At 58.8% G+C, this 27,958-nt stretch overlaps 1 protein-coding gene across 13 annotated transcripts; it reads left to right on the top strand.

Moving 5' to 3' along the window:
* Positions 1-54: 54 nt before the first annotated feature.
* On the top strand, positions 55-27,735 carry PHRF1 (PHD and ring finger domains 1). 13 transcript variants are annotated; one of them, XM_036859329.1, is made up of 21 exons: positions 76-178; positions 2,112-2,159; positions 3,789-3,904; positions 4,203-4,301; positions 7,819-8,033; positions 9,006-9,089; positions 9,199-9,483; positions 10,697-10,815; positions 11,008-11,065; positions 16,241-16,304; positions 16,571-16,746; positions 17,283-17,409; positions 20,783-20,910; positions 21,355-21,536; positions 21,931-22,050; positions 22,579-22,733; positions 23,350-25,941; positions 26,176-26,321; positions 26,519-26,794; positions 26,887-27,015; positions 27,427-27,735. In XM_036859329.1, the coding sequence occupies exons 3-21, from the start codon at positions 3,811-3,813 to the stop codon at positions 27,568-27,570; spliced, it is 5,193 nt and encodes a 1,730-aa protein (XP_036715224.1). In that variant the 5' UTR covers positions 76-178; positions 2,112-2,159; positions 3,789-3,810; the 3' UTR covers positions 27,571-27,735. The 13 variants fall into 13 exon arrangements, with proteins under 13 accessions (XP_036715223.1, XP_036715224.1, XP_036715222.1 ...); XM_036859327.1 differs by having other exon boundaries at positions 77-178; positions 2,079-2,159; XM_036859330.1 differs by lacking the exon at positions 2,112-2,159 and adding an exon at positions 2,079-2,088 and having other exon boundaries at positions 80-178.
* The last annotated feature ends 223 nt before the right edge of the window (positions 27,736-27,958 follow it).

Here is a 27,958-nt window from a genome sequence, read left to right as displayed (position 1 = left end):
TCATGCACTTCCGGGTCGAGGAGCGCGCGGCGGCGGTGGTGGCTGTGGCGGTGGTGGTGGCGGCGGCGGAGGCGGCGGCGGCGGCGGCGTTGGGGCCTAGTCGTGGTTCTCGCTCGGGCGGCGGCTGCGGCAGTGGCGGCGAGCGCCCGGTAGCGGCCGGCGGGGCGCGAGGTTCCGGGTACGTGCTGGGCCGCAGCTTCCCTGGTGTCTGTTGCGCCCCGGCCGGAGGGCCGACCCGGGCGCCTCGCGCTTTGTCTGCGGCCTGCCCAGCGGTGCGAGGCCTGCGCCGCACTGGCCGCGGGCTGGCGGGCGGCGGTGACCGCCTGCGGGCGCAGGAGGCGTCGCGCAGAGGCTGGGAGGCCCCGGGCTTGCAGGCAGGTTTCCGGGGGGGCGCCTTCTTAGAGCGAAGTGTGACCTTTTGCTAACTCGTTTCCAGCTCCTGGTCGTCTTTGCTTTTATTGGTTTCGCCTGTGTTTCGACAGGCCTGTTTGGTTGACGGGATGGTTTCCCGTTCTTTAACCCACGTAGTCTTCACAGCAGTCTCTCGGGACTAGGTATTGGCCTTCCTGTTTTACTTACATAGATTGGAGCCCAGAGAGGTTAAGTAACTTGCCAACGTCACACAGCTCCTGAGTGCAGAGCCAGGGCCCTGTGTTAACTAACCCTAGCCCTGATTCCTGGCCCATGCTTTTTTTTTTTTGGAATAACAAGGATTGTTTTACATTCTTGTCAACTTTCGCGTTTATATACTTATCTTGCTTTTGCAGCAGCAAGATGGTAGTCAGCCTGTGAGCCACATTTTGGCCAGTGGTCACTTGGACAGAACCTGAGGCTGAAGTGAGGTTTGACTTGCGACTTAGCGCACCTTCCCACTCCCTGGACCACTCGGTATTTTTTCTTAGGAGAAGAATGTTGAGTCAGAATGACAACAGCTGGTTCCTTTTTTTGCACCAGGCTGGTGGCAAGGCCGTGACAGGGCCATCCTGGCTTTGGTTCTCTTAGCAGCCTCCCAGCATGGACTCTTGGTGTCTGTCTCAACCCTGCCAAGACCTTGCTGGGCCCTAGCTTTTTGACTTCCGTTGCAGTTTACAGTTTCGAGGTCTTGTAGCCTCTGTGGCATGCGATGAATGAAAATTGAGAGTTGGCCCCGTGTGAGACGTTGGACCGGGCAGGCTTGCTCAGGGCCTGGTGATGGGCAGTCAGGTTCTGGTCCTGGCACAGCTGCCGGTGACCACACCGGGAGGTCTTTTGGTTCCTTAGTGATGGTTGGGATCGCAGGTGCTTTGAGTCCCTGAATTTGAAAAGAGGGAAATACTCTTTGTGGTTTAAGTGTTTCCCCTAGTTCCCTTAAATCTGAAGGCTGAGCAGGAGCTCCACAGAGCGCTGCCAGTGCTGCCGAAGGTGGCCAGCGGCCGGGAGGCTGTGGGCTTGCCTGCAGAAAAGGCTTCCTGGCCGTTGGTCTGGGACATATGAGCAGAGGTGGAGATGGTGGGTCTGGGCAGGCGTGTCTGAGCTGGGGCTGCCGGTGGGGCCAGTAGGTGCTAAGCCAGGGTCCCATTTGCCCAGTGTTCTGAGTGCAGGGTTCCTTACAGAGGAAGGGGGGCCGGGGGTTGCTAACGGTGGTCTCTTCCTTTGTGGTCGCACAGCGCTTGCTCTGGAAAGCACCTTCAGAGGCTAGCCGGCTCTTCTCCCTGGGTGCTGCCAGAAGTTACTGCGTGTGATGATAAAGGAAGGGAGGGCTGTCGGGAGGCCTGGAGGTGCTCCTTGCAGCTGTGACGGAGAAGCACGGGGCTCTCGGGACTGATCCCCACAGGTGCAGGAACACGGGGAGTCAGTCATCCTGATTCCGGAGTTGGTGTCTCAGGCAAGCCAGACCCCATCGAGGCCGCACTGACCTCTTACAGCTCTCTGAGCCAGGCCCTGCCACTGCCCCTGGCAGGCAGGCCTAGGTCTCAGTCACCAAGGGAGAGGCCAGGGGTTATTTGTTTGTGCTTTTGACCTTTTGCGTGTGAACTGTCCCTGGCTGTGCTCTGTTGTCTCCTTGGGGGGTTACATTTTCTGATTTTTTTCCTTGGTAGGTTCCTGGGTGTGAGTATTTACCTCTCTCATAGGCTGTGCTTCTCCAGGGCAGGACCCGTGCTGCACACAGTAGGGGCAGGGTAAGTATGAGAGCAGGTGTCCCAGAATGACAGCTATAGCCAGAGGATAATAGGTCTTCTTACCTGCAATGGGTTGCAGCCACCATGCTCAGGGGAAAGGTGTCATCCCTTTGGACGGACAGCGGCACCATCTCGTCGGATGGTCTGTGCGTCTCCAGCAGAAGACGTGGTCACGACGTGGGTACAGCACAGGGAAGGTCCCTGCTGTGTTGCTGACTCACCCAGAAGTGGGGTGCAGACCCTTAAGTTGAGTAGGACTGTTGCTGATTTTCTTAACCTTACGACGTTAGGTAGAAGAAAGGTGGTGGCTTTCGGGGGTTAAAAATTTCAGTTGACTACTTCCAGGTAGAAGCATCATATGGCAGTTGGCAGTTTCATGACATTAACATGCCCTCACTATTTTAGAAAACATCGTCCCAGAATTGGGCTTCACGTGGGAAGTGAGGCATTCCGGGGTCTGAACCTGGCCTCAGCCCCATCAGGGGATCATTCTTTGGGAGCATCTGTACGATGGTGGTAGTGACGGCCCCTCTCCTTGTTTCTGTGATGCATGTGAAATACACAGTGTGTGGCCCACAGCCCACGGGAGAGAAGCCTGCATGTGGGATCCAGGAATGAGAGCCTTTGCTGGCTTCTGGGCACGCTGCTGTCAGCCTTACCCCCTGCCCCTGGTTCTTGCTTTGCCCGTCTGCCTTCCGGTCTCTCCTGTGACCCCTTTCCTTTGACCATGCAGACGGGACGTGGTCGGAAGCACACTGTGCCACCTGGATGGGGGCGGTGTTTCCTCACTGTGTGTCATTGAGGTGTTTCCTCTCGGGGTCACTTGGGAAGTGAGTAGCACTGATGGGAAAAAACCCTTATTTGGAGACCAAAGTCAGAGGCCCTGGTGTGGGAGGGTAATTGTGTCCCACTATGTCTGTGAGGTCATTGGTCTAGATCTTCTGTGTTATCCTGGCAGTGGCCTTGCAGAGTAGGCAGGACAGGCATCCCCACTTGGAGATCAGGAGCCCAAGAGCAGGTGGACACGGCAGCCAAGAGGCAGAACCTGGCCTCTGCTCCTTGTGGCCCCGTGCTGCTCCGGGCAGTCAGGTGACTTGGCGGTGCCCTGTGGATGCACTAGGGCGAGGTCAGAGGAACCTCAGCGGGTACCTGTGGCCTCCCAGCCATAGTCAGGCGCGCGGAGCCTGGGCTGGCCAGCCGGGGCTGAGAGGGAGGTGCCAGGGGAGTGCAGGGAGAGGGCCCTGCTTGGCACCGGGGCCTTCTGGTGACCATCCCCCACTGAAAGCGCTGCTTTGCCTCAGCTTGTGATAAGCCATTTCCTTCAAGCCTGGCCTCGGGGTACCTGGGGAGTGTTGAGGTGTGGTAGGTGCCTGACTGAACAAGAAGGTGGCCAGTCTGAGGCTCAATTAGGTTCGTTATGAATCGGGATCTGACTTTGAACGTGGCTCTGTAGATAGGAGCCAGTCTTTTTTGTGTGTATGCACAGTTTTGAGCGTATCATATCTCCTGTGCTACGGGTGGACACGTGTCACCAGGACGTGACGTGTAGAGAGTGACTGTCGCTCTCTCGGCAGGGAGCTTTACGTAAAGCTTGGGACACGGGAATTACTTGACCCTGGTTTCTTTCAGAGCTGAACTCCAATGTGCAGCAATGGATGACGACAGCCTGGATGAGCTTGTGGACCGAAGCCCAGGGCCCGATGGCCGCCCGAGACTCCGTCCTGCCGCCCTGACCAGCGATACTGGTGAGCCGCCCTCCCGCCTCTCCACACGGAGCTGGGGAGCAAGCGTTCATGCCTTGCTCTTCAAGTGCACAAGCGGCACGTTGTTTGGTGTTTATTTTTAGTGCAATCAATACAGATGTAAATCGAGCAAAAGATGCTGCTTTTCCCTCCCCACCTCCCCATGCGGCCCCACCCCCCCATCCCTGGGGGCAGCGCTGAGCGCCCTGGGGGCAGGTGTCCTCTGAACACCTCTGTGCATCTTCCAACCTGCCTCGGCCGTGACGCTGCCCCCCGGGTCTGTGTTTACCTGTCCATGTAGAAGAAAGCAGCGATGCCCACAGCGGGGGCTCTGAGGACGACACGTGCGGTGAGCACAGTGACGGCGAGGACGAGGAGGGGGACCTGGAAGACGGATCTGGTGAGGACGCTGACGTTCGAGTGGCCCTTGTGTCCCCTCCCTCGTGACAGGGATTGCTGTTATAAAATGGCCTTGTTGAAGTTGCTGTCTTAACCGTGCTGGCCACCTGGGGCTGTGAACCCTGGGGGTGAAACTCCCTAGCACGGCGGCCTTGTCTGGCAGTCCCCTGCAGCGGGTCTCGTCTTCAGCTGGGAAGCTGGCTCGCTTTGATGTAGTTGGGCTGATGGCACAGTGGATAGGTCTCTTCCCTGGTGGCGGCAGGAGGTTAAAATGCCTGAGAACAGGGAGCAGTGCGAAGGGCGTTGCCAGGAAGAGCGCAGCCGGACTGGACCTGCGGGCAGAGCGGTCCCCCAGCCCCTGCTGCAGGGCAGGGGTAGCATGAGCTGAGGTTTGCCGGGACCTAGGACCACCTGACCAGGGAGCCACCTGACCCCAGGGACCACCTGGGCAGGATGGCGGTGCCTCCTGTGGCTCTTTCTCTTCGCTCTTGATGGAACCCCTGAGAGAACTGGTAGATGCACGGAATGACTTTATTAAGAAATTCCCAGGCTGTTTACGTTGCTTGATGTTTGTGCTTCTGAACTCCTGCGCAGGGAGCTTTGCTTTAAGGGGAGATAGTGCCGCCTGAGGACCTCGCGGCACCTCCTTCCCTGGCCTTCCCGGGCACCCTGGCTGGTACGTGTCCTGCGGGGTCCCCAGGCTGGACTGCCCTGTCCCAGCCCCTCAGAGGGAGGCACGCTCAGCCCCCTCCCCACATGGCACTGGGCTTTGGAAGCTTGGCTTACGGCTGCTTTCCTTCTGACAACAGCCGTCCACTCAGGACTTGTGTGGTCCTGAAGCATCTGCCTAGTCTTTTCATTACAGTCCTTGGACTCCTGTGTTTATGAACGTTAGAATGTTCCAGAAAGGTAACCCCTCATGTGTGGGACAGTGCTTGTGAAGGAAGAGCATTGACACAGCACATCAATGTGAGTTTGCTACCGCGCGTGTGTTGGTGACATATTCTTCCAGAGTTATTTGACTTCTCTGCAGGCACGTGAAGTTCTGTGCTGAGTTTGCAGGTCACGTTGTGGCTCTTCGCTTGTTTCTGCAGATGGGCTTGGGGCTTGGGCAAGGCATGTGGCCTTGACCGGGCTGGAGGCAGAGGACATCAGATCTTTGTCACTTCATCCCTCGAGCAGAGGTTTGAGGCTCTACTGGAGGCCAGAGGATGGGGGCTGCAGGCTGGAGGGCGGGCGGGAGCCCAGCCGGGTCTCTCTGCCCGAGCTAACTGCCTAGCAGCAGAGACAGCGGTGTAAAGGAACAGTTAGGTCAGGTGATAGATGCCAAGAGTGTGTTTACGGGGACGTCATGGGAATGGGGAGGCCTCGGCCCCTGTGGGCCCAGGCTGGTGAGGAGAAGCTTCCAGAAAGACATATCTAAGCTGTGATCTGAAGGGCAGGAGGGTTAGCCGGAAAATTGGGGACATGGGCTGGCGGGGAGTGCTGTGCAGGGACAGCTGGCGCAGAGGCCAGTGCCCAGCAGGCCCACGGGTGGTGAGGAGGTGCCTGGTGGTGGGCAGGCACCTGGAGGCCACAGCCATAGCTGATGGGCAGTAAAACTCCACCGGACACCCCTAGTTTTCCACGCTGGTCTGTGAAACTCACGGGCAAGGAGCGTATCTCTGTGGCTGGTGAGAACTTAAGAGGTCTCAAAGGTAGTGTCTTCAAAGGGAGTTTATCTGCATCCTTACAGCCCTGGTATCTGCCACGTCCCCCTTCCCTTGGCAGCTCTTTCTATTCATCTTTTTGCTTTTCCTGCGCTAGTGTTGATTTCCTGAAAGTCACTTGCTTGTGTCGCTGTTTGCTCAGTTTTCAACTTTAGATACGTGTTATCTGTTCAAGTCTTAGGATGAAACATGAGGACTTGGGACTCTGACCCGCTGCCTCAGCCCGCTCTCCAGGCGGTGCACACGCGTCCTGGTCTGCTCAGCTCGCAGCCCCTCCCTGCTCGGCCTCATCTCTGTTCACTCCCAGCTCTTTCCAGTGTGGCCCTGCCCTCCTCGTGTGAGCTGTGCCCTCACCTGTGCTGGGTTCCCAGGCGTGCCGTGCCGCCAGCTGCCACGCCAGGCTGGCACCCCTGTCTGCACCTCCCTTGGCCTGGTCCTTCATCTGGTTGGGGCCTGGTCCGGCAGCCCCTGAGACGGGGTGGGGAGGCGGGTGGCCCAGGGTCTTGGCACCTGCCTGTGTCTTTAGCCGCCTCTCCGTTGGTGGTCGCTGCCCCTCAGACACTTGAAAGGCGTCCTCCGTGGGTGGGACACGGCAGAGGGGTCAGGTGGCCCTCAGACGGCCCGGTCTCTGCCTTCCCTTCAGTTCCTGAGCCTTCTGGAATTCCGGAGGAAGAACCAGACCCTCCGGCCTCCACCTGCTGCTGCCCCCTTGCCCTTAGCCAGGCAGGAAGCTGAGCAAAGTCATGCTCCAAAATTTGGTGGACACCAGTTTTGTTAGTTTTCTCTTGGTTTGTAACAGATTGTCACGAACACAGCAGCTGAGACCACGTGCTCAGTGTCTCAGTGGTTCCATGGGTCTGTGGTCCAGACACCGGTGGCCGGTCCTCTGCTTGGGTCTCACCCGACTGACATCAAGGGGTCACAGGGCTGCCGTCCCCATCTGAGGCTCATGGTGCTCCCCAAGGTCACGGCTTGTCGGCAGATTTCAGATCCCTGCGGGCATGGGGCTCCGGTCCTGTCTCTGGCCGGCTGCCAGGGGAGGCCCTCATCACTCAGCTCCTGGGAGCCACCCCTCTGCACAGGCCGCAACGTTCTACAACCAGCCAGAGAAAAGTGCTTTTAAAGAGCTCATTTGGTTTTGTTCTAGTTTCCCTTTGCCCTGCGACAGCAGGGTCTCGGGGGCGTGTAAGAACCCTGCCTGCCACACCCCTAGCCTGTTTCTCCTGTCCTTGTGAAGTAGCGCATTATTTCAGTGGAGTTCAGCGGGGAGAGAAAACTAATGCACATGTTGATTCTGCCTTGGTGAACTGAAAGTGTCTCCTTCCTTTTCTGCTGGCCTAACCCCAGCCTCAGAAGCTTTCAGAAATTGATCAGGACTGTTGTGGCCAGCTTGCTGGGTTAGGAATTTATGCTCTTTAATCCCCGAAGCGAGAAAAATGAAAGACCTGTAGGAGAGGCCTTCCCTGAGGGCCGTGGCTCACTGACACTGTTTTGAGAAGGGTGTTGACGGCACATGGCGTCCTCTGGAGGCCGCTGCGCTGAGCCGAGAGGCGGGCTGGCCCCTGGAGGCTGCCTGCCTCATGAGGGTTCTGATTCGGCTCCAAGTTGGGGGGGTGGGGCTGGTGTCCCCCGAGCTTGGAAGCAGCTTCGGGTTAAAATGCCCGGTGACATCTGTCCTGGTTGGGGCTGCAGGAGCGGGTCTGTCCCTCGTGTGTGGGATTCAGGACCCTGCTCACCCGAGTGTGGCTGCGGTCTGCGTGCCTCCTGTACTCCGGGTTTGTGGACTTGTAACATTGCCTCTTTGTCAAGGTTCCGAGGATTCCGAAGAAGACGGCGACGACGTGGACACGTTAGCGGCAGCAGCGGCTACTCGGGGGGCACTGGAAGCCAGCGGTGCATTTAACTCTGACGATGATTCGGAGAGCTGCCCGATCTGTCTTAATGCTTTCAGGGACCAGGCGGTGGGGACACCCGAGAACTGTGCCCACTACTTCTGCCTCGATTGCATCGTGGAGTGGTCCAAGGTGCGTGGCTTCTCTTCGGGCACTTCCTCCCTTCGGGCTGGCCTCTCTGTGTGTGTGACCCAGCCCGTGGCCGGCCTCTCAAGGGTCTGGGTCTCTGCTCTACAGCAGGAGTTGGAGCCCCGGGTGGCATCCGAGCTTGACCTCTGCTTCGTTCGAGCTCTAGGCCCTCGGGGTGCCCGGTGAAGCTCACTGTGGGGTGATGTGCTCGTGGGGCGCTGGATTGGGAGGGTTGCTTATGGGCCACTGCCTCTCGGGGACCAGAAATCCTGAGTGGCCCAGGGACAGCCTGCGCAGGCCGAGTTGGCCGGTGCTCACGTGCTGAGAGGTCACCTCATAGACCCAGGAAAGCCTGAGTCATGTGACCAGCAGTAAAAGCACATGGGGTTCACCAGATGGTGCAGTGTTGCAGGGTGAGCTTTAGAAGCACTGCCCCCTCCCTACTTTCTGAACTTTGTGAAAACCTCAAAGAAGTAATGAGTCCAAGGATGCGTGGCCCACAGCCCCGTGCCCTTCACCGTCCTCGAGGACCAGCGGCCCTGCCTGCTTCTTTTCTATTCCCACCCTCACCAACTCGGACCCCGGGAAGGCGGCAGGTCTCGCCGCACCGCGCCTGCCCTTACCCAGCGAGGGTGACAGTAACGGCATCGCCTCAAGCACCCAGCCTCTTCTCCTCTGCCCCCTGCTTGCTGGCCAGTAACCCAGCTGTCCCGCCCACCCTTTGCCCTCCTCTTGTCTTAGCACTGACTGGCCCTCCAAGAGAGCCACTCCACATGGCAGGGATTTGATTTCTGTCTCTTTTCTTCACCGCTGTATCCCCAGCCGCCTAGCACAGGGCCTAGCCTACACAGACATTCTGTAAATTAGATTTTTAATGTAAGAGGATGTCTTGATTTCTAAATGAAATTATTTTCAGATGGTATTAATAGTGAAAGTGATTCTATAAGGTTGCAGTATGATTTTTCTTTCTTACAGAATGCCAATTCCTGTCCAGTTGATCGAACTATATTTAAATGTATTTGTATTCGAGCTCAATTTGGCGGTAAAATCTTGAAGAAGGTAAGTGTAGGCGCCCCCTTTTGTGTATTACATTGGTCCCCATCTCATGGGAAAACATGCCTTCAAAAGGCAAGTTGCTTTCCTGAAGTATTGGTTACGTGTGTTTTAGAAGTCGACTAAAAGGCCGTTTGCGGCCATGAACGTGAAACCCGGTGCTGGAGGTGGTGCTGTGTGCCCGGCCAGCCTGGGCTCTGCATGGGAGCGGTTTCCCAGACTTCCTCCTCTCCACTCGCACACACCTTTTCTGCATCTCCGAGCTTCTCTCCTCTCGAGCCACGGCAGCCACAGCAGGCAGGGAAGGTCAGGGTGTGGAGCCCAGACCTGGGAGAGGGGCCAGCTCTCTTGGACCAGACTTCGGAGGGCGCACGGCAGGAGCATGAGGGCTGGGGACAAGGTGTTTTCCTTGCTCTTAAAAGCGTGCTTTTGCTCACCTGCTGTTTGGGGACTGGGAGGCCTCCCTACGTCGTCTTCTGTTGGGGAGCAGCATTAGAAAGACTCGTTGAGGGAGTTCCCTGGTGGCCTAGTGGTTAGGCTTCCTCGCTTCCACTGCCATGGCCTGGGTTCAGTGCCTGGTCGGGGAAGTTCCTGCAAGCCGCACGGCTCGGCCAAAAAGAAGAAAAAGAAAGACTTGTAGAGACTTGCCTGACATCTCCTCAGCGAGTCTTATAGCCGCAGACGTGCCTTTTTATGTGCGGAGCCGGGGATGTGCGCGGACTCCGGCTCTGGGTGAGCGGACTTCTCCTGGAGTCTTCGCCGGGGCCGGCAGCTCCCGTCCCGTCCTGCTGGTGGAGCCTTCTGTGGCCTGCCCCGGGCGCTTTGCTCTTCTGCCCGGAGGTCTCTGGGGAGCGCTGGCAGTTTCCCTGCAGGCAAGCTCTGTTTCCTTGAGTGCCTGCCTCTTGAGTCCTTGGCCCCGAGTGCCTCTTGTGTGGGAAGGGGAGGCGGGCAGAGGGCCCACTTACACGCCAGCAGGTCCAGTTGGAGGAGATCCGAGAGCGGCTCAGACCCAGCACAGAGTCCAGGAGGCCGCGGGAGGGTCCTGAGTCCCTGGCTGGTGCAGGAACAAAGGCAGAGAGTGTGGCTCAGGCGTGTCACCCGTGGGGAAGTGAGCTGCAGAGGCTGTTTCTCGGTGGGACTCGTGGGCAGGAGACCGAGGCAGCCTGTGGAGGTGGCTCGGGCTGGCGGCAGCGATGAGGAATAGCTGTGATCGTCATGGGGCAGCACATGTTTGAGTCTCATTCTTTGGCAGTCACGTTTCTGTGTCTTTGCTTGGTCCTGGGACAGTTCTCGAGGGACGAGAGCCCGGCGCTTCCCTGTGCTCCACCCGCGTGGTCCGTGCAGCGTAGCCCTCATGTTTGGCTGTCTTGCCTGTCACTCTGCTCTGGGGCCCTTCCGTGGGTCAGACTTTCTGTTGAATCATTTTTTTTCTCAGGGCTAACTACCCTGAGAGGGTTAGAAAACATAAAAGTCACTGGTGTGTGTTAATTCAGAACCTCTGGGCCCATGGAGCCCGTGCGAATCTGCTTTGGGTCCATTGCAAACCGTGATATAAACGGCTCTGGGATTTGGGTCCCGCTTGCCATGTGCTGAGCACGCTGTCCTGTCCCCAGATCCCAGTGGAGAGCGCCAGGCTTGGGGAGGACGAGGATGAAGACCCGACCTTCTGTGGGGTGTGCGGCAGGAGCGACCGTGAGGACCGTCTGCTGCTCTGCGACGGCTGCGATGCTGGGTGAGCCCCTCCCGTCGGGCGCCCTGAGCTCGGCTCAGAGCTGGTCCTGTTGACCTGCTGGAGGGGCCTGCCCAGCCGTGCTTGTGCTCAGAGCCGCCTGCCCCCCGAGGGTCCTCTGAACCCCTGCGTCCTGGGCTCCGCGTGCTTCGTCGTCCCCCCCCATCGCTGTTTATACTCTCCACCTGTTTCCAGACGATATCCTGAGGCCGCTTGCAGAGATGTACCTAATACCTCAGGACGAGGGGGAGAGGCAAGAAATGGGGGTGTGGGCTGGCTGGGCCGGGGGCGGACACGAGCGGGACCCACACTTTGTGCGAGGCCAGGGGCCGGGGCAGCCTCACACGGCAGGACAGCCCGGCTGCCAGCCACCCCTGTGTCCGTGGAGCCCCTTTCGTTGTCATTCCTCAACACTGTTGGGTCCCCTGCTTCTCGTCAGGCCCTTTCCTTGTCCTGGAGCAGCACAAGCCCTGGAGGACGGGCACCTGTGGGGCCTGCGCTTGTCCCAGTGCAGACACTGCCTGGGCTGCCCACCAGGGCCCACTACCTGCCACCTCCCTGCACTGAGACAGCAGGTCACCCTCCCCGGGCCTGGCAGCATCTCCCACCTTCCTCCGAGCCCCGTCCTCGGGGCTCACGCAGCTGAGAATGCGTTCCTCCCTCCTTTCTCGCCGGCCTCAGCCTGCATCCGTGTTCGGTGACGCAGTTGCTTGACCTTGGTGCTCCTTGCCCCTTTGGAGTCCCGGAAGTTGGCCGTGTCTGAGCGGGTCCCCTCTAGCCTGTTGTCGGTCTGGGGCTGGAGGGCAGAAGCGGAGCCTTGGGTGTCCTGCAGACCCGTGTGTCCAGCTCACGGCTCTTGCTGTCACACTCCGTGACCGAGTGGGGACACGGGGCCGCGGGGGTGGCAGCATTCAGAACGCTGCTCGCATGCAGACTGCACCCTTTTCCCCAGTGATGGTGGCTGCTCGGGGCGTGAGAAGGAAGGGCCTGGGACAGCTGGATGCTGCCTGAGAGCCCACACGTGGTGGGAAGGACAGGCCTGGTACTGGCCGCCACACCCCTCGGCCTGGCCTGGCCTGGCCCTCGTCGCCAGCCTTGCCTTCTTGGCCTGGGTTCCCTGTGCCACACGAGCCTGTGTGCCTTCCGGTGGCCTTGAGGACGCTGGGGAGCCCTGGCTGAGGCGGTCGGAGCTCTCACTCACAAAGCCTCGATTTTCCCTTAAGCTTTTATCCCTTTTTTTTTTTTTTTTTTCTTTTTGCCTTGCTGCGTGGCTTGTGGGATCTTAGTTCCCTGACCAGGGTTTGAACCCAGGCCCTCAGCAGTGAAAGCACTGAGTCCTAACCACTGGACCACCAGGGAGTTCCCCCCTTAAGTTTTTAAATGGCGCCTACAGTTCTTTTTTTTTAAAACAGATTTTATTGTTTAGAGCAATTTTAGGTTCATAACAAAATTGAGTGGAACATAGCATGCATTTTTTTTTTAATTGAGGTATAATTGGTTTATAGAGTTATATTAGTTTCAGGTATACAACACAGTGATTCAAAATTTTTATCGGTTGTGCTCTATTTAAAGTTATTATAAAATATTGGCTCTACTTCTCTGTGCTGTGCAATGTATCCTTGTACCGTATTATATACAGAGTAGCTTGTATCTCTTAATCCCATACCCCTGTCTTGCTCCCCGACTCCCCTCTCCTGACTGTTAACCACTACTTTGTTCTCTATATCTGTGAGTCTGCTTCTGTTTTGTTATATACGGTGGTTTGTTTCATTTCTACGTTACACATATAAGTAAGAACATAGAGTATTTGTTTTTCTCTTTTGATTTATTTCACTAAGCGTAACACTCTCCAGGTTCATTCATGTTTTTGCAAATGGCAGAATTGCAGTCTTTTTTATGGCTGAGGGGGTGTGTGTGTGTACACCACATCTTCTTTATCCATTTGTCTGTTCATGGGCACTTGGGTTACTTCCATATCTTGGCTTTTGTGAATAATGCTGCTGTGAACATTGGAGTGCATGTATCTTTTTGAATTAGTGTTTTCATTTTCTTAAGTACCCAGGAGTGGAAGTGCTGGATCATATGGTAGTTCTATTTTTAGTTTCTTGAGGAACCTCCATACTACTCTCCATGGCAGCTGCACCAATTTACAGTCCCACCAACAGTGCAAGAGAGCTCCATTTTCTCCACATCCTCGCCAACATTTGTTATTTGTGGTCTTTTTGATGAAAGCCATTCAGATAGGTGTGACGTGTTGTCTCATTGTGGTTTTGATTTGCATTTCTCTGAGGATTAGCAATGTTGAACATCTTTTCATGTGCCTTTTGGCCATCTGTATGTCTTCTTTGGAAAAATGTCTGCTGTCTTCTGCCCATGTTTTAATGACTTTTTTTGAATATTTTTAGTTGTATGAGCTGTTTATATATTTTGGATATTAATCCCTTGTTGGTCATGTCATTTGCAAATATTTTCTTCCATTCAGGAAGTCGTCTTTTCATTTTGTCAGTGTTTCCTTTGCTGTGCAAAAGTTAAGATTTAAAGCTTAATTAGGTCCCATTTGTGTATTTTTTATTTCCTTTGTTTTGAGAGACAGAGCCCCAAAAATATTGCTGTGATTTATGTCAAAGAGTGTTCTGTTAGTGTTTTCTTTTAGGAGTTTTATAGTTTCCAGTCTTACGTTTAGGTCTTTAATCCATTTTGAGTTTATTTTTGTATATAGTGTGAGAAAGTGTCCTAATTTCATTCTTTTACATGAAGCTGTCCAGCTTTCCCAGCACCATTTATTGGAGAGACTGTCTTTCTTCAATTGTATATTCTTGCCTCCTTTGTTGTAGATTAATTGAGCATGTAAGTGTAGGTTTATTTCTGGGCTCTCTTTTCTGTTTCATTGTTCTGTGTGTTTGTTTTTGAGCCAGTATTGTACTGTTTCGATTACGGTAGCTTTGTAGCATAGTCTGAAGTCAGGGAGGGTGATAGCTCCAGCTCAGTTCTTTCTCGGGATTGCCTTGTCTGAGCCTACAATCCTTGATTATGTTAATTCTTTATATCACGTTCTGTTTCAGGGAGTTCTCTGGTGGTCCAGTGGTTAAGACTCCGCATTTCCAATGCCAGGGGGTCAGGTTCAATCCCTAGTCAGGGATCTAAGATCCCACATGCCGCGTGGTGTGGCCAAAAAAAAAAATTGTTTCAATTTTAGTAGTTTTAACAGTGACTCTTGGGGATTTTTGCAACTTCATCAAAAATATTTTTTGTTGTAAAGTATATTTATAGACTTATTTTTTTTATGTGCTTGAATTTAACAGATAAAGCAAGTACATAAAAATTGTGATAGATCTAAAACATTAAAACTGATAAAAAATATAGTGATTCGTATGCTTCTGAATATCCTCACTGCTAATATTTGCCATTAGCTAAATTTTCTTACAGTTAAGTCTTTCAACTAAAGTCACAAGTCTCCAAGTCTAAGATCACTCTGTTACTCATTTTTCTTTAATAATGGGAGATGCAACTGAAATTTTTTTTAATATAAATTTATTTGTTTTTATTTTTGGCTATGTTGGGTCTTCGTTGCTGCGCATGGGTTTTCTCTAGCTGCGGCGAGCGGGGGCTACTCTTCGTTGCAGTGTGCGGGCTTCTCATTGTGGTGGCTTCTCTTGTTGCGGAGCAGGGGCTCTAGGCACGCAGGCTTCAGTAGTTGTGGCATGCGAGCTCAGTAGTTGTGGCACACGGGCTTAGTTGCTCCGCAGCATGTGGGATCTTCCCGGACCAGGGCTCGAACCCATGTCCCCAGCATTGGCAGGCGGATTCTTAACCACTGCGCCACCAGGGAAGCCCTGTTACTCATTTTTAAATGAGTAAATCACAAGCCTGTCTATAGATACATGAATATGCCAGATTCTTTCACTGTTATATGAAGCAAGGTACAGATTATTTGTGGGGGGGCGTTTGGCTTGTTTTTTTTTTTTTTGGCCGTGCTCCGTGGCTTTTGGGATCTTAGTTCCCTGACCAGGGATTGAACCCGGACCTTGGCAGTGAAATCGCCAAGTCCTAACCACTGGACCGCCAGGGAGTTCCCCCATTTGTGTTTCATGTAGCGGTATGTATTCTCGAGGGAGGACCTCTCTGCCGCGTGGCTGTGGCTCTCCCGGTGGGAGGAGGTCATCCTTGTGCGCAAGTGAGCGCTGCAGGCCAGTCCTGCTGGGCGACCATGGGGCTCTCCCGGGTTTGAGCCCTCATCCATCTCCTCCGTGGAGGGACTAGTGGGTGCCGACTGGCCGGGCGGGGTGCCTGTCACCCCCGCCAGCCTCCGCTCCCAGGCCCTGGGGCTTGGTGGCAAGAACAGGGTTGAACCACGCTCGATCCTGGGGACACTCTGTTAGAAGCTACCACTCAGTTCTTGGATGTTGTTCCTGAGACCATATCCTGGAGGATCTTCTCAGGCTGAAACCTAGTTGGGGTTCTGGGCACTCCCTGGTCCTTGGTGCCAGCCTGCCGCGTCCCAGGAGGAGCGGCCTCCCGCCGTCCGTCCCTGGGGTGCTCGGGTGAGGTCCAGCCAGGGGGTCGGGGCAAGCTTCGCCCTGTGGGTCTGTCTTGGACCCTCACGCAGGGCAGGGCTGTGAGCGGCACGTGGCTTCGAAGCCGAGTCCAGCCTGGGGTCGGGTGTTCAGTGTGGGCTCGGCGCTGGTTTCCACCTGGCTCGGCGCCATCTGGGACATTGGGATGGAGTTTGGAGGGTTCCGGCACCGGCGGCCCATGCCAGCGGTGGCTCCTCCCCAACTGCTTCCCTTGAGGACTAGTTAGAAGCAACTGAAAAGCAGATGCTGTTGGGCGGCGCTGCCGTGCACGGTGTTAGTTCCTCGGAGACTGGCCTCCCAGGGGTGGTACGTCCCCCACCCCGCCGCCATCAGGGCCCAGCTGCCGCTCTCTTAGCTCTGTCCTTCCAGATGGTACGTCCCCTGGGGAGAGTTTGGCAGCCGTCAGGGTCCCCTTGGAGGGTAGAGGTGCCCAGACCTGCGGTGGGGGTCCGTCCACCCAGAATGCCGGTGGGAGAGTGAGAAGACAGGTGTCTGCAGCTCCAAGCGCGCAGGCTTCTGAGCAGGCGGCCTCCCCCGCGGCCTCGGGTGGGGGCATCCAAGTCAGTCCTGGCAGAGCCCACGGTGCCCTCGGTGTCAGGGAGGGGGTGCTGTGTCCCTGGTCAGGACCCCACCCTCATGACCTCACTTAACCTTCGTCACCCCCACAGGCCGTCTCCAGGTGCTGTCGCATTGCGGGGTTAGGGCTTCCACATGTGGACTGGGGGCCACGAGATCCACAGCAGGGTGTGTTGTCAGGAGGCCTGTCATAGGGCTCGCTTGGTTGGGACAGTGAGGCTGGGGACACCGTCTCATTTCCTAGGTACCACATGGAGTGTTTGGACCCCCCTCTCCAGGAGGTGCCAGTGGACGAGTGGTTCTGTCCGGAATGTGCTGCCCCCGGGGCCGTCCCTGCTGCTGGTAACGCGCTGCCCCCCCTCAAGCGGCCCAGACCCTTCCTGTGGGGCTGGCCCCTCGTCCCGGGGAGATCGCGTCCGGCTCTCCAGCAGGGGCGGCTTTTGGTTGCACTCCTTGGGGGGACACGGGCTGGAGACGGGGGGTTGGCTGATGGGGGTCTAGGGGCCCAAGCTCCAGGGAGACACCCCCTGTGCCCCGTTTCCCGGAGCCCTCCTACCAGGGCCAGGGCTCAGCGGAGTGCACGTCAGCCCAGGGTGTTTTCTTCCAAGACGCGGGTCCCGTGAGTGAGGAGGAGGTCTCCCTGCTCTTGGCCGATGTAGTGCCCACCACCAGCCGGCTTCGGCCACACGCGGGGAGGACCCGGGCCATTGCCAGGACACGGCAGAGCGAGAGGGTCCGAGCGACCGTGAACCGGAACCGGATCTCCACAGCCAGGAGGATCCAGGTGGGTGCTGGTGGCCTCGCATCCTGGCCGCGTGCAGGGAACAAAGCCAAGTGGGCCTGAGGCGGCGGCAGCAGTGGAGAGCTGGCCCTGGGGGTGCCGGGCAGTCGGGTCCGGCCAGTGGTCAGTGGCCCGGCCCATGGGTGCATTGTGGAAGCTGTCGGGGGTCCCCTGCCTTGCAGCTGTCACCTGCCAAGGCCATAGTACTGAACTGAGAGGGGCTGAGAGGACTTTGTGGGGAACGTGGTCCCGGGACCCCACCACAGATGCCCACAGTCCCTCCTGGCACCTCCGCCTTCCACTCTGAGGCCCGCGAGCCCTCCTTGTTCTGCATCCTTGCCCGGCCTGCTCTTCGGGAGGCCTTCCCAGACCCCACTTCCCACTGGGCCCTTGGGGAGCCCCCAGCAGCCTGCCTGATGTCTGCTGCTGCCAAGCTGAGGCGTCCAGCCTCCCAGGGGCTCAGGGGGCTCCTCGGGGCTCCCTCGAGGGGTCTGAGGCGGCTCCGGCCCCCCTGACCAGCGCTGTCCCGTGCTGTGCAGCACGTCCCGAGGTACCTCATGTCTCCTCTGCTGGACGAGACCATCGAAGCCGTGGCCGCTGGGCTGAGCACAGCTGTGTACCAGCGCCCCGGGCCGCGAGCCCCTGCCCGTCGGAGGAGGAAAGCAGGTAGGCCTGGCTCGGGCTCTGGCTTCCTGTGGTCACTGCCATCCTTGTAGCCTGGTTTCCGCAGACCATCGCGCAGAAGACCCTGCAGGCCCAGGGGTCTGGGTCTGGTCCTTCCCTCTGAACCCCCCGGGGTGCTGTTTATGCAGCAGCGCCCTGCATGTGCATCTCGGGGTGACACAGCCTCCCCGAAGTTGATCGGGAAGAGTCCCCAAGGACCTTGTGGAAGATTGGCGATGTTTTCTCTAAATTGGGCAACACACAGGTGAAGCCCCATGCCTGGCTTTTCTGGGTGGGAACAGCTAAAATGATTAATTCAGTGTCTTCGCTGGTTTTGACGCTGTTCACGTTTTCTAGTCCTTTTCTGTGTTAGTCTCGGTAATTTTGTCCCAGTAAGTTCCATTTTTCTTTGGTAGTCGACATCCCTACCTGGGGAGAAGCTTTCACCCCAGTTTAACATCCTCGGCGATTTCTGGGTCTGTGCTCCATTTATATTCATGGGTTGGAATTCTCCAAAGAAGAGCTTTCCTTTTTCTCCTTGACTATTCATTTAAACCAGTAGATGTGGTTTCCTGTTTCATTCAGTGGGTTGCAATCTGTGGTCTTTTAAAAATCAACATTATTGAGACATACGTTTTCTGTGATGAGCACATCCACTCTGGGCATATGGTTCCCGGTGAGACCGATGAGGCTTCCAGCCGGTGCCCCCATTCCCCAGGCAGCCCCTCCAGGCACCTGCCGTCCTGTCGTTGGCGCTAGCCGTGCCATCCTCGGTTCTCACTCGTGAGGTCTTGAGTGTGTACTCTGGTTTGTCGCTCAGCAGAGTGATTTCGGGGCCTGTGTAGTGGGTGTCTGGGGTTAATTTCTCTTCATTGGTGAGGCACACGCCACGGCATGGGCCATCCCAGCTTGTCCACCTGCCTGTGCCGGGCATTCGGGTTGGTTCTGTAATAAAGCTGCTGTGAGTATCTTTCCTGCAGGCAGGTGTTTCCGCTGCTCTGGGTCGGTAGAGAGCAGTAGACTAGTTGGCTCAAACCAGTGAACGTGTGTTGGAGGTGACGCACCCCCTGCGCTCCCGTCAGCAACGTGCACGTTGTAGCTGCGCCGTGTTCTTGCCCACACTCGTCCTCCCCACCCCCAGCGGGCGTGTGTGTGTGTCAGGTTCCGCTGCCCTGCGTGGCCCCACCGGGTGCCGAGCGCACGTGTGCTCCCGGAGAGCCCTCGCCCCCGGAGAGCTGAGCACAGAGAAGACACCCGAGGGCTGCCGGTGGGCGGTCCCGGTTCGCATCCCCGTGTGGTGGATGGAGCCAGGAGCTGTACCCCGAGGTCACGCTGATCACTGCCTTGAAGTTCAGGATGAGAGAGGTTTTGCTTCTCGTATTTTCTGTCTGAATCTCCTCTCGTGTCCAGGGTCTCACTTCCCAGTCCCAGCGGTTGCTCCCTTGCATTTCACAGACCCGTCCCAGGATAAGAGCCGGAGGTGCTGCAGCTCCTGGAGAGACAGGCTCACTTCTCCCTTTGTCCCGAGTGGCCCCCACATTTGGCTGTTACATCTTTGCTGTGAATATTTCACACTTTAAAAAAAAATTATTTAATTAATTTGTTGGCTGCGTTGGGTCTTCGTTGCTGTGAACGGGCTTTCTCTAGTTGCGGCGAGCGGAGGCTACTCCTTGTTGCGGTGCGCGGGCTTCTCATTGCGGTGGCTTCTCTTGTTGCGGAGTACGGGCTCTAGGCGCACGGGCTTCAGTAGTTGTGGCGTGTGGGCTTCAGTGGTTGTGGCTTGCGGGCTCTAGAGCGCAGGCTCAGTAGTTGTGGCGCACAGGCTTAGTTGCTCCACGGCGTGTGGGATCTTCCCAGACCAGGGCTCGAACCCGGGTCCCCTGCATTGGCAGGCGGATTCTTAACCACTGCACCACCAGAGAAGCCCAGTGTTTCGTACTTTTTACAGACGTAGTCACACTGTGGAAGCGCAGGGAGACAGGAACAGCACCCCGTGACCGTCTTGCCGTGGCCTGGCAACTCCTGGCTGGGGCTGCTTCGTCTCTTTCCACCCCCTCCTCCTCTGTTGTTTTGAAGCAGATCCTCATTTTACCTGTAAGTGTCTCACAGTATGTTTCTGGAAGAGGGAGTCTTTCTTTTGATTTAAATAACCACGAGGCCGTTGTTACACCCAAGGACATGAGCAATAATTCCGCAGCACGGTGAGATAGCTGGCCGGTGTTGAAAGTTCTAATTGTGTCACAAATTGTGATGGAATTAAAAAAAAATAGTTTACTTGAATCTCGAGCCAAAGGAGATCTGTGTTGCGCTAGTGGCTGCCTGTGAAGTGTCTCTGTGTCCTCTTGACTGGGGGTGATGCAGGGTCTCCTGTCCCGGCGCATCCCTCGTGGGCAGGTCTCACCTGCTCCGGCCGGGCAGCTGGAGCCCCAAGGCTGGCTCAGGTGCAGGTGGGCGTTTCGTTGGGTTGGTTGGGTGTTTGCAGGGTTGCTTGGGGTGGGGTTGGGGGTCCTCGCAGCGGGCAGCTCCGCCAGGCTCTCTGTTCACAGTCAGGCAGCCCCGGGGCTCAGGTCTCAGATCCATGAAGTCACGGAGGAGGTGAAGGAGAGGCTTCCTCCTGACGGGCTGCTTCCAGGAGTGCAGTTTCCGTGGACAGCACGGGCTTGCTGGCGCCTCCGTCTGTTTCCTTTGTTGAGCAGTTCTCAGAACCCCCGAGCTGCTTGTAGCCTCCTTCAGTGGAGATCAGGTAGGGCTTTTAGCTTCATCGCGAGGTCACAGATTCAAGTGTAGCGGAAGTGCTTTAACAGCACACGTCTTCTTGGAACCTGCTGTTTCTGTGCTGGGGTTCCTGAGAGTTCGGGGGCGCCCTGTGGCTGCCATGGCTCGTCCCCAGTCAGCCTGTAGCGCCCCAGGGTGGCTGAGGGGGACGGAACGCTGCTGGGTTTGCAATGTAATCCTCAGGATACGTTTTACTGGACACGTACCGTGAGGTCGTCTGTTTCCAAGCCTCTGGGAGAGTGCTTCTCCAGGGTGAGACCACCAAGTGGATACAGAGCTGGGAGCCAGTATTTCCTTTTACTTTTGATTATTAGGGTTTGTGTTTTCTAATTTAATTTTGTTTCATAATTGTGTAAAATAATCTGCTGGTTCTCATAATCAGGTCTACAGATCAAAGTAGGCTCAGACTCGCTCTGTCCTTGCTTTGCGCTGCCTTCCCCCTCCCCTCCTCTGTGGCGAAGTACGTAAAACCCTATAACAAAAAAAATAAAAAGAGGAAGGCCCCAGGCCGGGATGGACAGTTGTCATCCGCTGGGTCTTGGGGGGGACACGTGGGGTGGGGCGCACAGTGAAGTGCGCGCTATCAATGTGTTCTTTGTAGGAAGACGGAAGAAAGTGTCAGGAAGAAAGAAAACCCAGTCCAGATCGTCTGTGAAGAGCAGGAGCTCGGGGACGAGGTCCAGGAAACGCCAGGGTCGCGTGAAGAAGAGAAAAGGGAAGAAGATAAAGGTAGCGTCGGATGGGGGGGTAACACTGGGTGAGCTTCAATCCTGTGTGTAGGTAGATAGTGGGAGTCATAGAAGGACCCTTTTCTTCTAATTACTTAGAGGTTCACCGATAAATATGCACGTTTCTGCAGCACGGATTGAAGATAGGGCTGAGACAAGATGTGTTCTGGGTCCCGCAGAGCGGCTTCTGGGACCGCGGGGGGCGCAGGGGGCTGGGCTACAACCCGTCAAGGCGCTTGCTCCCTGGGGTGCCGGCACCTGGTGTGAGCCGGGTGGGGGTGAGGCCCAGGCGGGGTCCTCACGTGTGATGAGTACACGTGACCCTCAGGCTGCAGGGTTGTGGCCACTCGGCCCACTGTTTGGTGCTGCAGATTCATAGTTGGAATGGAGGCTGTAGATTTCAGCCCTGTGGATCAGTGTTTCTCCCTGTGTCCCCTGGGTTCAGAATGAAGCCACAGCTCGTTCCCGCATCGCACGGACGCTGGGCCTCCGCAGGCCAGCCCGTGGAGCCTGCATCCCCTCGGTGTACAAGCCTGCAGACCCCTCTCTGGGGCTGATGCGTGCAGACATCGGGGCAGCTTCTCTCTCCCTGTTTGGAGACCCCTATGAGCTGGACCCCTTCGACAGGTGACTGCAGAAGGGGGAGTTGGGGGGGCTCACTCTTTTCCTAGGCCCATGGGCATGTCGCCCCTGGTGGAGGCCTGGCTCACCCTCAGAATTCGCATTTGTGAAATTCCTGCTTCTGAGTTGTTCTCAGAATTCTGTACCTACTCGTCCCCTAATTTGGAGAAAGATCTAACTCGCACGCCTGCCCCCCACCCCGTCCCCGCTCAGAGACTCGGGCAGCTGCCGACAGAAAACCGCTGCCTGGGGCCTGGGTTCCTCGTGTTGAGTCACGAGGGCTGCCGTGGGGGCAGTGCTTAGCCTGCCTGTGCCACGCGCTGCTGAGAGGTTGGGGGGTGGCTCCCTGGGCCTCGATGTGCAGGCTCACCCGTGCCCTTTGGCCTGTGTCCTCCTCCAGCAGTGAAGAGGCATCTGCGAGCCCTGCTTCCCCTCTGAGCGCCAAGAGGAGGATTCTGTCCCGGTCAGCCCTGCGGTCGCACCAGCCCGTGGCCAGGCCCGTCTCCGTGGGGCTGTCCAGGTGTGTCCTGGGGGACAGGGCGGTGGGGCGGTGGTGCGGGGTGGGGCCCCAGGCGTGCAAGGGCCGCGGGCTCCGTGTTGGGCTGGCGCTCTGCCACACGGCACCCACAGCCTCTCCTGTGGCCTGTCCTCTGGCTCTTGGGTGAGGAAGTGCTGCGGCCAGTCCCAAGCCAAGGGCGCGGGGACGGGGTGATAGCCCCAGAGGCTGCCTCCGTGTGCCTCGCGCTGCTGTGGAGCCCACAACAGGGAGGGGCCGGGCAGGGAGCCAAGCTTTTTCCCTGTGTGACCCTCCAAAAGAAAGACTTGACCAACTCAACCAGTCGGCGTTGCTCACGAGCTCCTGCCTGTCAGTGAGTGGAGCCGGGGCCAAAGCCTCAGACGACTCCACCCCCCCACCCCATCTTCCTTTAGTCGGAGCTGCCGGGTGGGTCTCACCCCTCCCCTCGGGGCCCCTGCCTGCTGCCTGGGTGTGGAGGCGCCTGGGCGGGAGGGCTGTGACGGCTGGGCCTGCCCCGGGTCTGCCCTGCAGGAGGAGCGCTCCCGCCATGGCGCCCCAGCCGGAAGTGGACGTGGACCCCGGCCCTGACCTGCTGGGGAGCATCCTGTCGGGCCAGAGCTTCTTGATGATGAACGGCGCCGACATCGTCATCCACCGCGACGGCTCCCTCAGCGCCAAGAGGGCAGGTGAGGAGCCTCTGCGCACGGCCCGCCATCCCCACCTCTGCGTGCCTGGAGATTAGGACACGCGTTCCTCCAGGGACACGTGTGGTGTGACCCAGCGGCTCTAGGGTTTGCTTCCGAGTGGCGGGTGAGGGTGCTGAGGGACTGAAGATACCTGTCCCATCGCTTTCTGATAACACATCTGTTGGGGGAGTTTCCAGGTAGCCCACAGGCCCTCCTTGCTGTCAGCAGCCGCCGCCTGTTCTCACAGCCCTGGGAACCAGCGTGGAGCCCTCTCCACGGATCTGGGCCCCAGCGGGATTCGGGCCTGGGGGGGGTCTGGCCGTGGAGGGCAGGGTAGGCTGCATGGGCGCGGTCAGTGGTAGACCGGGGTGCTGCCCTGTTTTCATGTGTCCATCACGGGCTCAGGCCCCTTCTGATCCACAAAGAGCGTGAAGATAGTGTGTGCAGCAGAAGGGGCTGGTGGGCAGCACCAGAGCGAGCCTCCGGCCCCTCCCTGCGCCCAGCGCAGAGCGAGCGTGAGTGGAAACCATGCACCGTCGGGAGGGCCTTCTGAGAAAGGTGGAGCTTTTTAAGGACGGGGGTGGGGACTGACGGCTGTTTGCTTTTTGTCTTTTAGCGCCAGTTTCTTTCCAGCGAAACTCAGTTGGTCCGGCCAGAGGGGCAGAAGGCGCCGGGTCTGGCCCCGGCCTGCAGCCCAGAGGGACTCAGCCAGGAAGCGGGCCAGAGAGCTTGGGGTCCAGCTGTCCAGGCAGGGCCGCCCCGGGCGCACCCCCGGCCCCACCCACCCCCGCCCATGTCCCTGCGCTCACGTTGGGGGCAGCTGTGAGACTGGACTCCTTGGTGACCCCTCAGTCAGGCCAGGCGCAGACCTTGTCCAGCGTGAGCAGACCCAGCTCAAAACAAAGTGACGGCCCCCGACTTAATGGCGACAGCAAGCACCCTCCGCCTCTTAGGTCTGCAGCGTTGAAGACCTTGAATGGTAGCTCTGTTTCACCTCCCGAGAGCACGGTGCTGGGACAGGCCCCAAGACCAGCTCCCAGGAGGACGGACATCTCCGAGCTCCCCAGGATACCAAAGATCAGGAGAGATGACAGGCGGGTGGGCGAGGTCCCCGCCGGCGGGCAGAGAGTCGAGATTCCCAGCTCCTGCATCAGCCGGCTGACGGGCAGGGGGGGCCCCGGGCAGCCTGGCTGTGGCACCAGGGCGGAGGGTGAGCCCAGCAGCAGGGGTGCTCAGGAGGCCAGCACGCGCTCGGGGGGCGGCCCCCAGCCCCCTGCCCCGCTGGGCCCCTCCCGGGGGAAGGGTGTCGGCGCCACCTTCGAGAGCTTCAGGATCAACATTCCGGGGAACACAGCCCATTCCGGCCGAGTCCTCAGCCCCGGCTTCTGTAACACGTTCCGGCCCGTGGACAGCAAGGCGCAGAGGAGAGAGAGCCCGGCGCCCCTCCTCTCCGTCAGGAAGACGAAGCAGCTCAAGAGCGAGATCTACGACCCCTTCAACCCCACGGGCTCTGACTCCAGCTCGGCCAGCAGCAGCCCCGAGCACCCAGGCTCCGGCCTCCTGCCCTCTGAGATCACGCGCACCATCTCCGTCGACAGCCCCAAGGCCCCCGCGCTGCCGCCCGTGCGCTGCGTCACCTCCTACACAGTGCAGACCGGCGTGGGGAAGGAGCCCGAGCCCCCCCAGGGGCCCTGCGGCCTGCCCGAGCTCCAGGGCGAGGAGGAGCCCGCAGCACAGGCACAGAGGCCGTCCCCGCTGGAGCCCTGGGGGGACGAGGACCCACCACCCCGCAGCTCCTTCTTCGGCTCAGAGGGGCGGACGGTGACTTGTGTGACTGCGGTGGAGCCGGACGCCCCACCCAGTCCGGATGCCCTGCCGGCGACCACCCACAGGGTCGTGGAGCTGCGGTCCCCCACCCGTTCCCGCTCCAGGTCCAGCTCCCGCAGCGGGAAGAAAGCCCAGAGGCCGAGGGCCGCCACCAGGGAGCACCGGAGGGCCCGCTCAGGGTCCCGCTCGTCCCGCTCGGGGGACAGGAGCTCGCGGTCCGCGTCGCCACCAGCAGGTGAGGGCCAGGCCAAGAGGCACCAGCCCAAGGCCCGGGATCGGAGGTCTTCCAGCGACCGCTCCAGCAGCCGCGAGCGCACCAAGCGGAGGAAGGCCAAGGACAAGAGCAGGGAGAGGAGGAGGGGCTCCTGGGGCCGAGGTCGGCGGCGGTCCCGCTCCCGCTCCGGCAGCCCAGGCAGCTCCTCCCACGAGCATCGCGAGGGCAGGAGGAAGAAGAGGCGGAGGTCGGGGTCCCGGTCTCGGGGGAGGGAGTGCTCGCCCCCCAGCAGCCTGGAGAGAGCCCGGAGGCCCAGGCACCCCCGGGAGAGGAGGGAGCGGCCCGACAGGGAGAGTGCTGCGCGGCTCCGAGACAGGCGAGGCTCCCGGGAGAGGAGGCGGCGTAGGTCCAGGTCACCCAGCCCCGAGCACAGGCCCCGGGAGCACCGGCGGCCTCGGTCCCGGGAGAAGCGCCCACGGCCCCGCCCCCACTCCCCGGAGAGGAAGTTGGCCCCGAAAGACGCTTCTCCGGCACCCCTTCCCCAGGGGGAGCCCAGGCCGGACAGGGAGCCCCCGACCAGGCCCCTGGCCTTGGCAGGAACAGATGCCTTGCTGGAGGGGCCCGAGGCCAACAAGCCACCCGCAGAGGTCCCCCCAGTCCTGGAGGTGCCAGCCGAATACCCCCCCGAGGATCTGGATTACGGTGACTCCGTGGAGGCAGGGCACCTCTTTGAGGACTTTTCAAGTGAAGCCATCTTCATGCAGCTTGATGACATGAGCTCCCCGCCTTCCCCGGAGAGCACGGACTCCTCCCCAGAGCGAGGCCTCCTGCCCAGGCCCACTGGGCCCCTGGCTGGCCAGCAGCACGACGCTGGCCTGGCCGTGGCCGTCATCCGCAGGGAGGTGTCTCGGATCCACGGTGAAGATGTGGTGCAGCCCCTGCCCAGGATGGAGTGCCCTCAAGAGAAGCACTCGCTCCAGCAGGATGCGGCCGAGGCAGCCACAGCTTCCTGCACTCTGGGAGGCCAAGCCATGGGTGGGGGGCCAGCGGGGAAGGAGGAGGGCCCCTCTCAGAACCCCCTGCTGCGGGCTAAGGCGCTGGTGAAGAGAGTCACCTGGGACCTCCAGGAGGTGGAGAGCGGTGCCCCGGCTGAGGACAGAGGCCTGCGTGAGTAGGCGCTTGGGCGGGGTGGGGCAACGGGGCAGGGTACAAGGATGGCTCAGAGCGACCACCACGGAGTCTTCTCCCTGGATGGCTCACGGGCCTCCTTGGTCACACAGGGAGATGGCTACGGCCTGACCTGTGGTCCTTGCTGCTGGGATGCTTTTCTGGAATTTTCCAGCCAGGAAACAGCCTTCTGGCGTGGCCACAGAGCACCCACCCCCCTGTGTTGGCCCTCAGGGACGCCACTTCACAGGCCGCAGAAGCCCTGGGAAACCGAGGACGCGGGCCCCGTGGCTGCGTTCCAGCAGGCTCCTTTCTCTGAGCCCCCTCACCCTGGTTATGTGCTTCCAGAGCCTGGCTTTCCTGATGCTGACCCTTCTCAGGTGGGCGCCTGGGCTGGAGGGATGTGGCCTTGGGCTCAGGCCACGCGAGCTGGGCCGGGTCGGGGCTGAGGGCCTCATGCACCAGCCCCTTTCTGCTGGGGCTTTTAGTGGTTCGGGAGTGGGGGTTGGGAGCGCGTTGCCAGGGGCACTGGGGCACCGAGCTCTGCGGAGGCTGAGCGGGCTGTGCTCTCGCCCAGGTACGGAGCCCGAACCTGCCCCCCACCCCGGCTCTGCCTCCGAGCGTCCCACCATACGCACCTGTCAGCCAGCCCGCGGTCCAGTTCCTCTTGCAGGGGAGCCTGCCCCTGATGGGCTGCGGGGTGGCCCAGAGCCCAGCCCCGGTGCCCACCGTCCTGACTGCAGCCTCAGAGCCGGCGGGTCATGCTGCCACCGTGACCACTGCCGCTGCCAACAGCTCCGAGGAGAGGACAGCTGCTCCCAGGCCAGCCTCGGAGAAGGCCAAGAATGAGGAGGTGAGTCCCGCCCCTCCGTCCTCCAGGGACTGGTGCAGGCGGGTGGGTGGGAAGCCAGGGGCCAGTGGTCTCACAAGTGTCCTCCCCCCTAGTACATGAAGAAGCTGCACGTGCAGGAGCGGGCCGTGGAGGAGGTGAAGCTGGCCATCAAGCCCTTCTACCAGAAGAGGGAGGTGACAAAGGACGAGTACAAGGACATTCTGCGCAAGGCCGTGCAGAAGGTGGGCGTGGGGTCCGTGAGCCCAGAGAGAGGGGCTCCGGCCCCGGGGTCGCTCGGCCACATCCTGGCCACAGCTTCAGGCCAGTTGCAGCCACGCCTCATTGATGCTTGGGGGGTGTAAATGCTGGTGTTTGTGAGGGGCTTACGACTGTGTCCTCGTGACTTTAGTTAAAGAGGCTAAATGACACAAGATGTTTAACCTAGCTCACAGGTAGGAAGTGAGACCCTGAGAGATGGACATGCCAGCTGATCTCAGTGGGACCCTCGGCAGCCCTTGCGGTGGGCAGAGCGGGCAGGCGCACGTCAGGCTGCCTGCCGTCCCTCGCAGTGTGGTCCCCAGGGCCCCATCCCCACCATCCCTGACCACGTGGGTGTGAAGGGACGTCCGGGTAACTGTGCCCCCCTCCCCCAGATCTGCCACAGCAAGAGTGGGGAGATCAACCCCGTGAAGGTGGGCAACCTGGTGAAGGCCTACGTGGACAAGTACAGGCACATGCGCAGACACCGGCGGGCCGAGGCCGGTGAGGAGCCGCCTGCCCAGGGTGCCGAGGGCTGAGGCCCGCCCGGGGCCCTTCTGGCTGGAGCAGCCGGAGCAGAGAACTCCGGGCACACCCGCCCTCCCGTTTTCAGGGTTCCTGTGATCGCACGTGGTCTGTGCACCTGTCTTGCTCACAGTTTAAAACTGGACTTTTTTATATGTATATTATAGAGACACACTGTTCCCATTGTGTTCTAATTTATCAAAAATGGATTATCTTTAGAAATGTCTTGATTGGCTCAGTACTTGAAAGGCGAAGCCTTTGGTGATGAGAAACGGTGGGGCGGGTGGTGCTTCTCCCACAGGCAGCCATCTGGTCCCAGGATTCCCTTGTCTGCTCCTTGTGTTTTGTAAGTAATTGCTCGGGTTTACACTTAGGTCCACCACCTCCCAGGCAGAGCAGTGT

The sequence above is a fragment of the Balaenoptera musculus genome, chromosome 8, assembly GCF_009873245.2.
Source record: "Balaenoptera musculus isolate JJ_BM4_2016_0621 chromosome 8, mBalMus1.pri.v3, whole genome shotgun sequence".
NCBI lineage: Eukaryota > Metazoa > Chordata > Mammalia > Artiodactyla > Balaenopteridae > Balaenoptera > Balaenoptera musculus.
This window is presented reverse-complemented; position numbering and strand designations above follow the sequence as displayed.

Excerpts from the sequence above, each read along its gene's own strand:
- PHRF1 (XM_036859325.1), top strand. The coding sequence starts at position 2,299 with ATGGTCTGTGCGTCTCCAGCAGAAGACGTGGTCACGACGTGGGTACAG. Across the intron at positions 2,406-3,788 it reads AGTGGGGTGCAGACCCTTAA|AGCTGAACTCCAATGTGCAG; the intron begins GTTGAGTAGGAC and ends GGTTTCTTTCAG. Across the intron at positions 3,905-4,202 it reads CGCCCTGACCAGCGATACTG|AAGAAAGCAGCGATGCCCAC; the intron begins GTGAGCCGCCCT and ends CTGTCCATGTAG.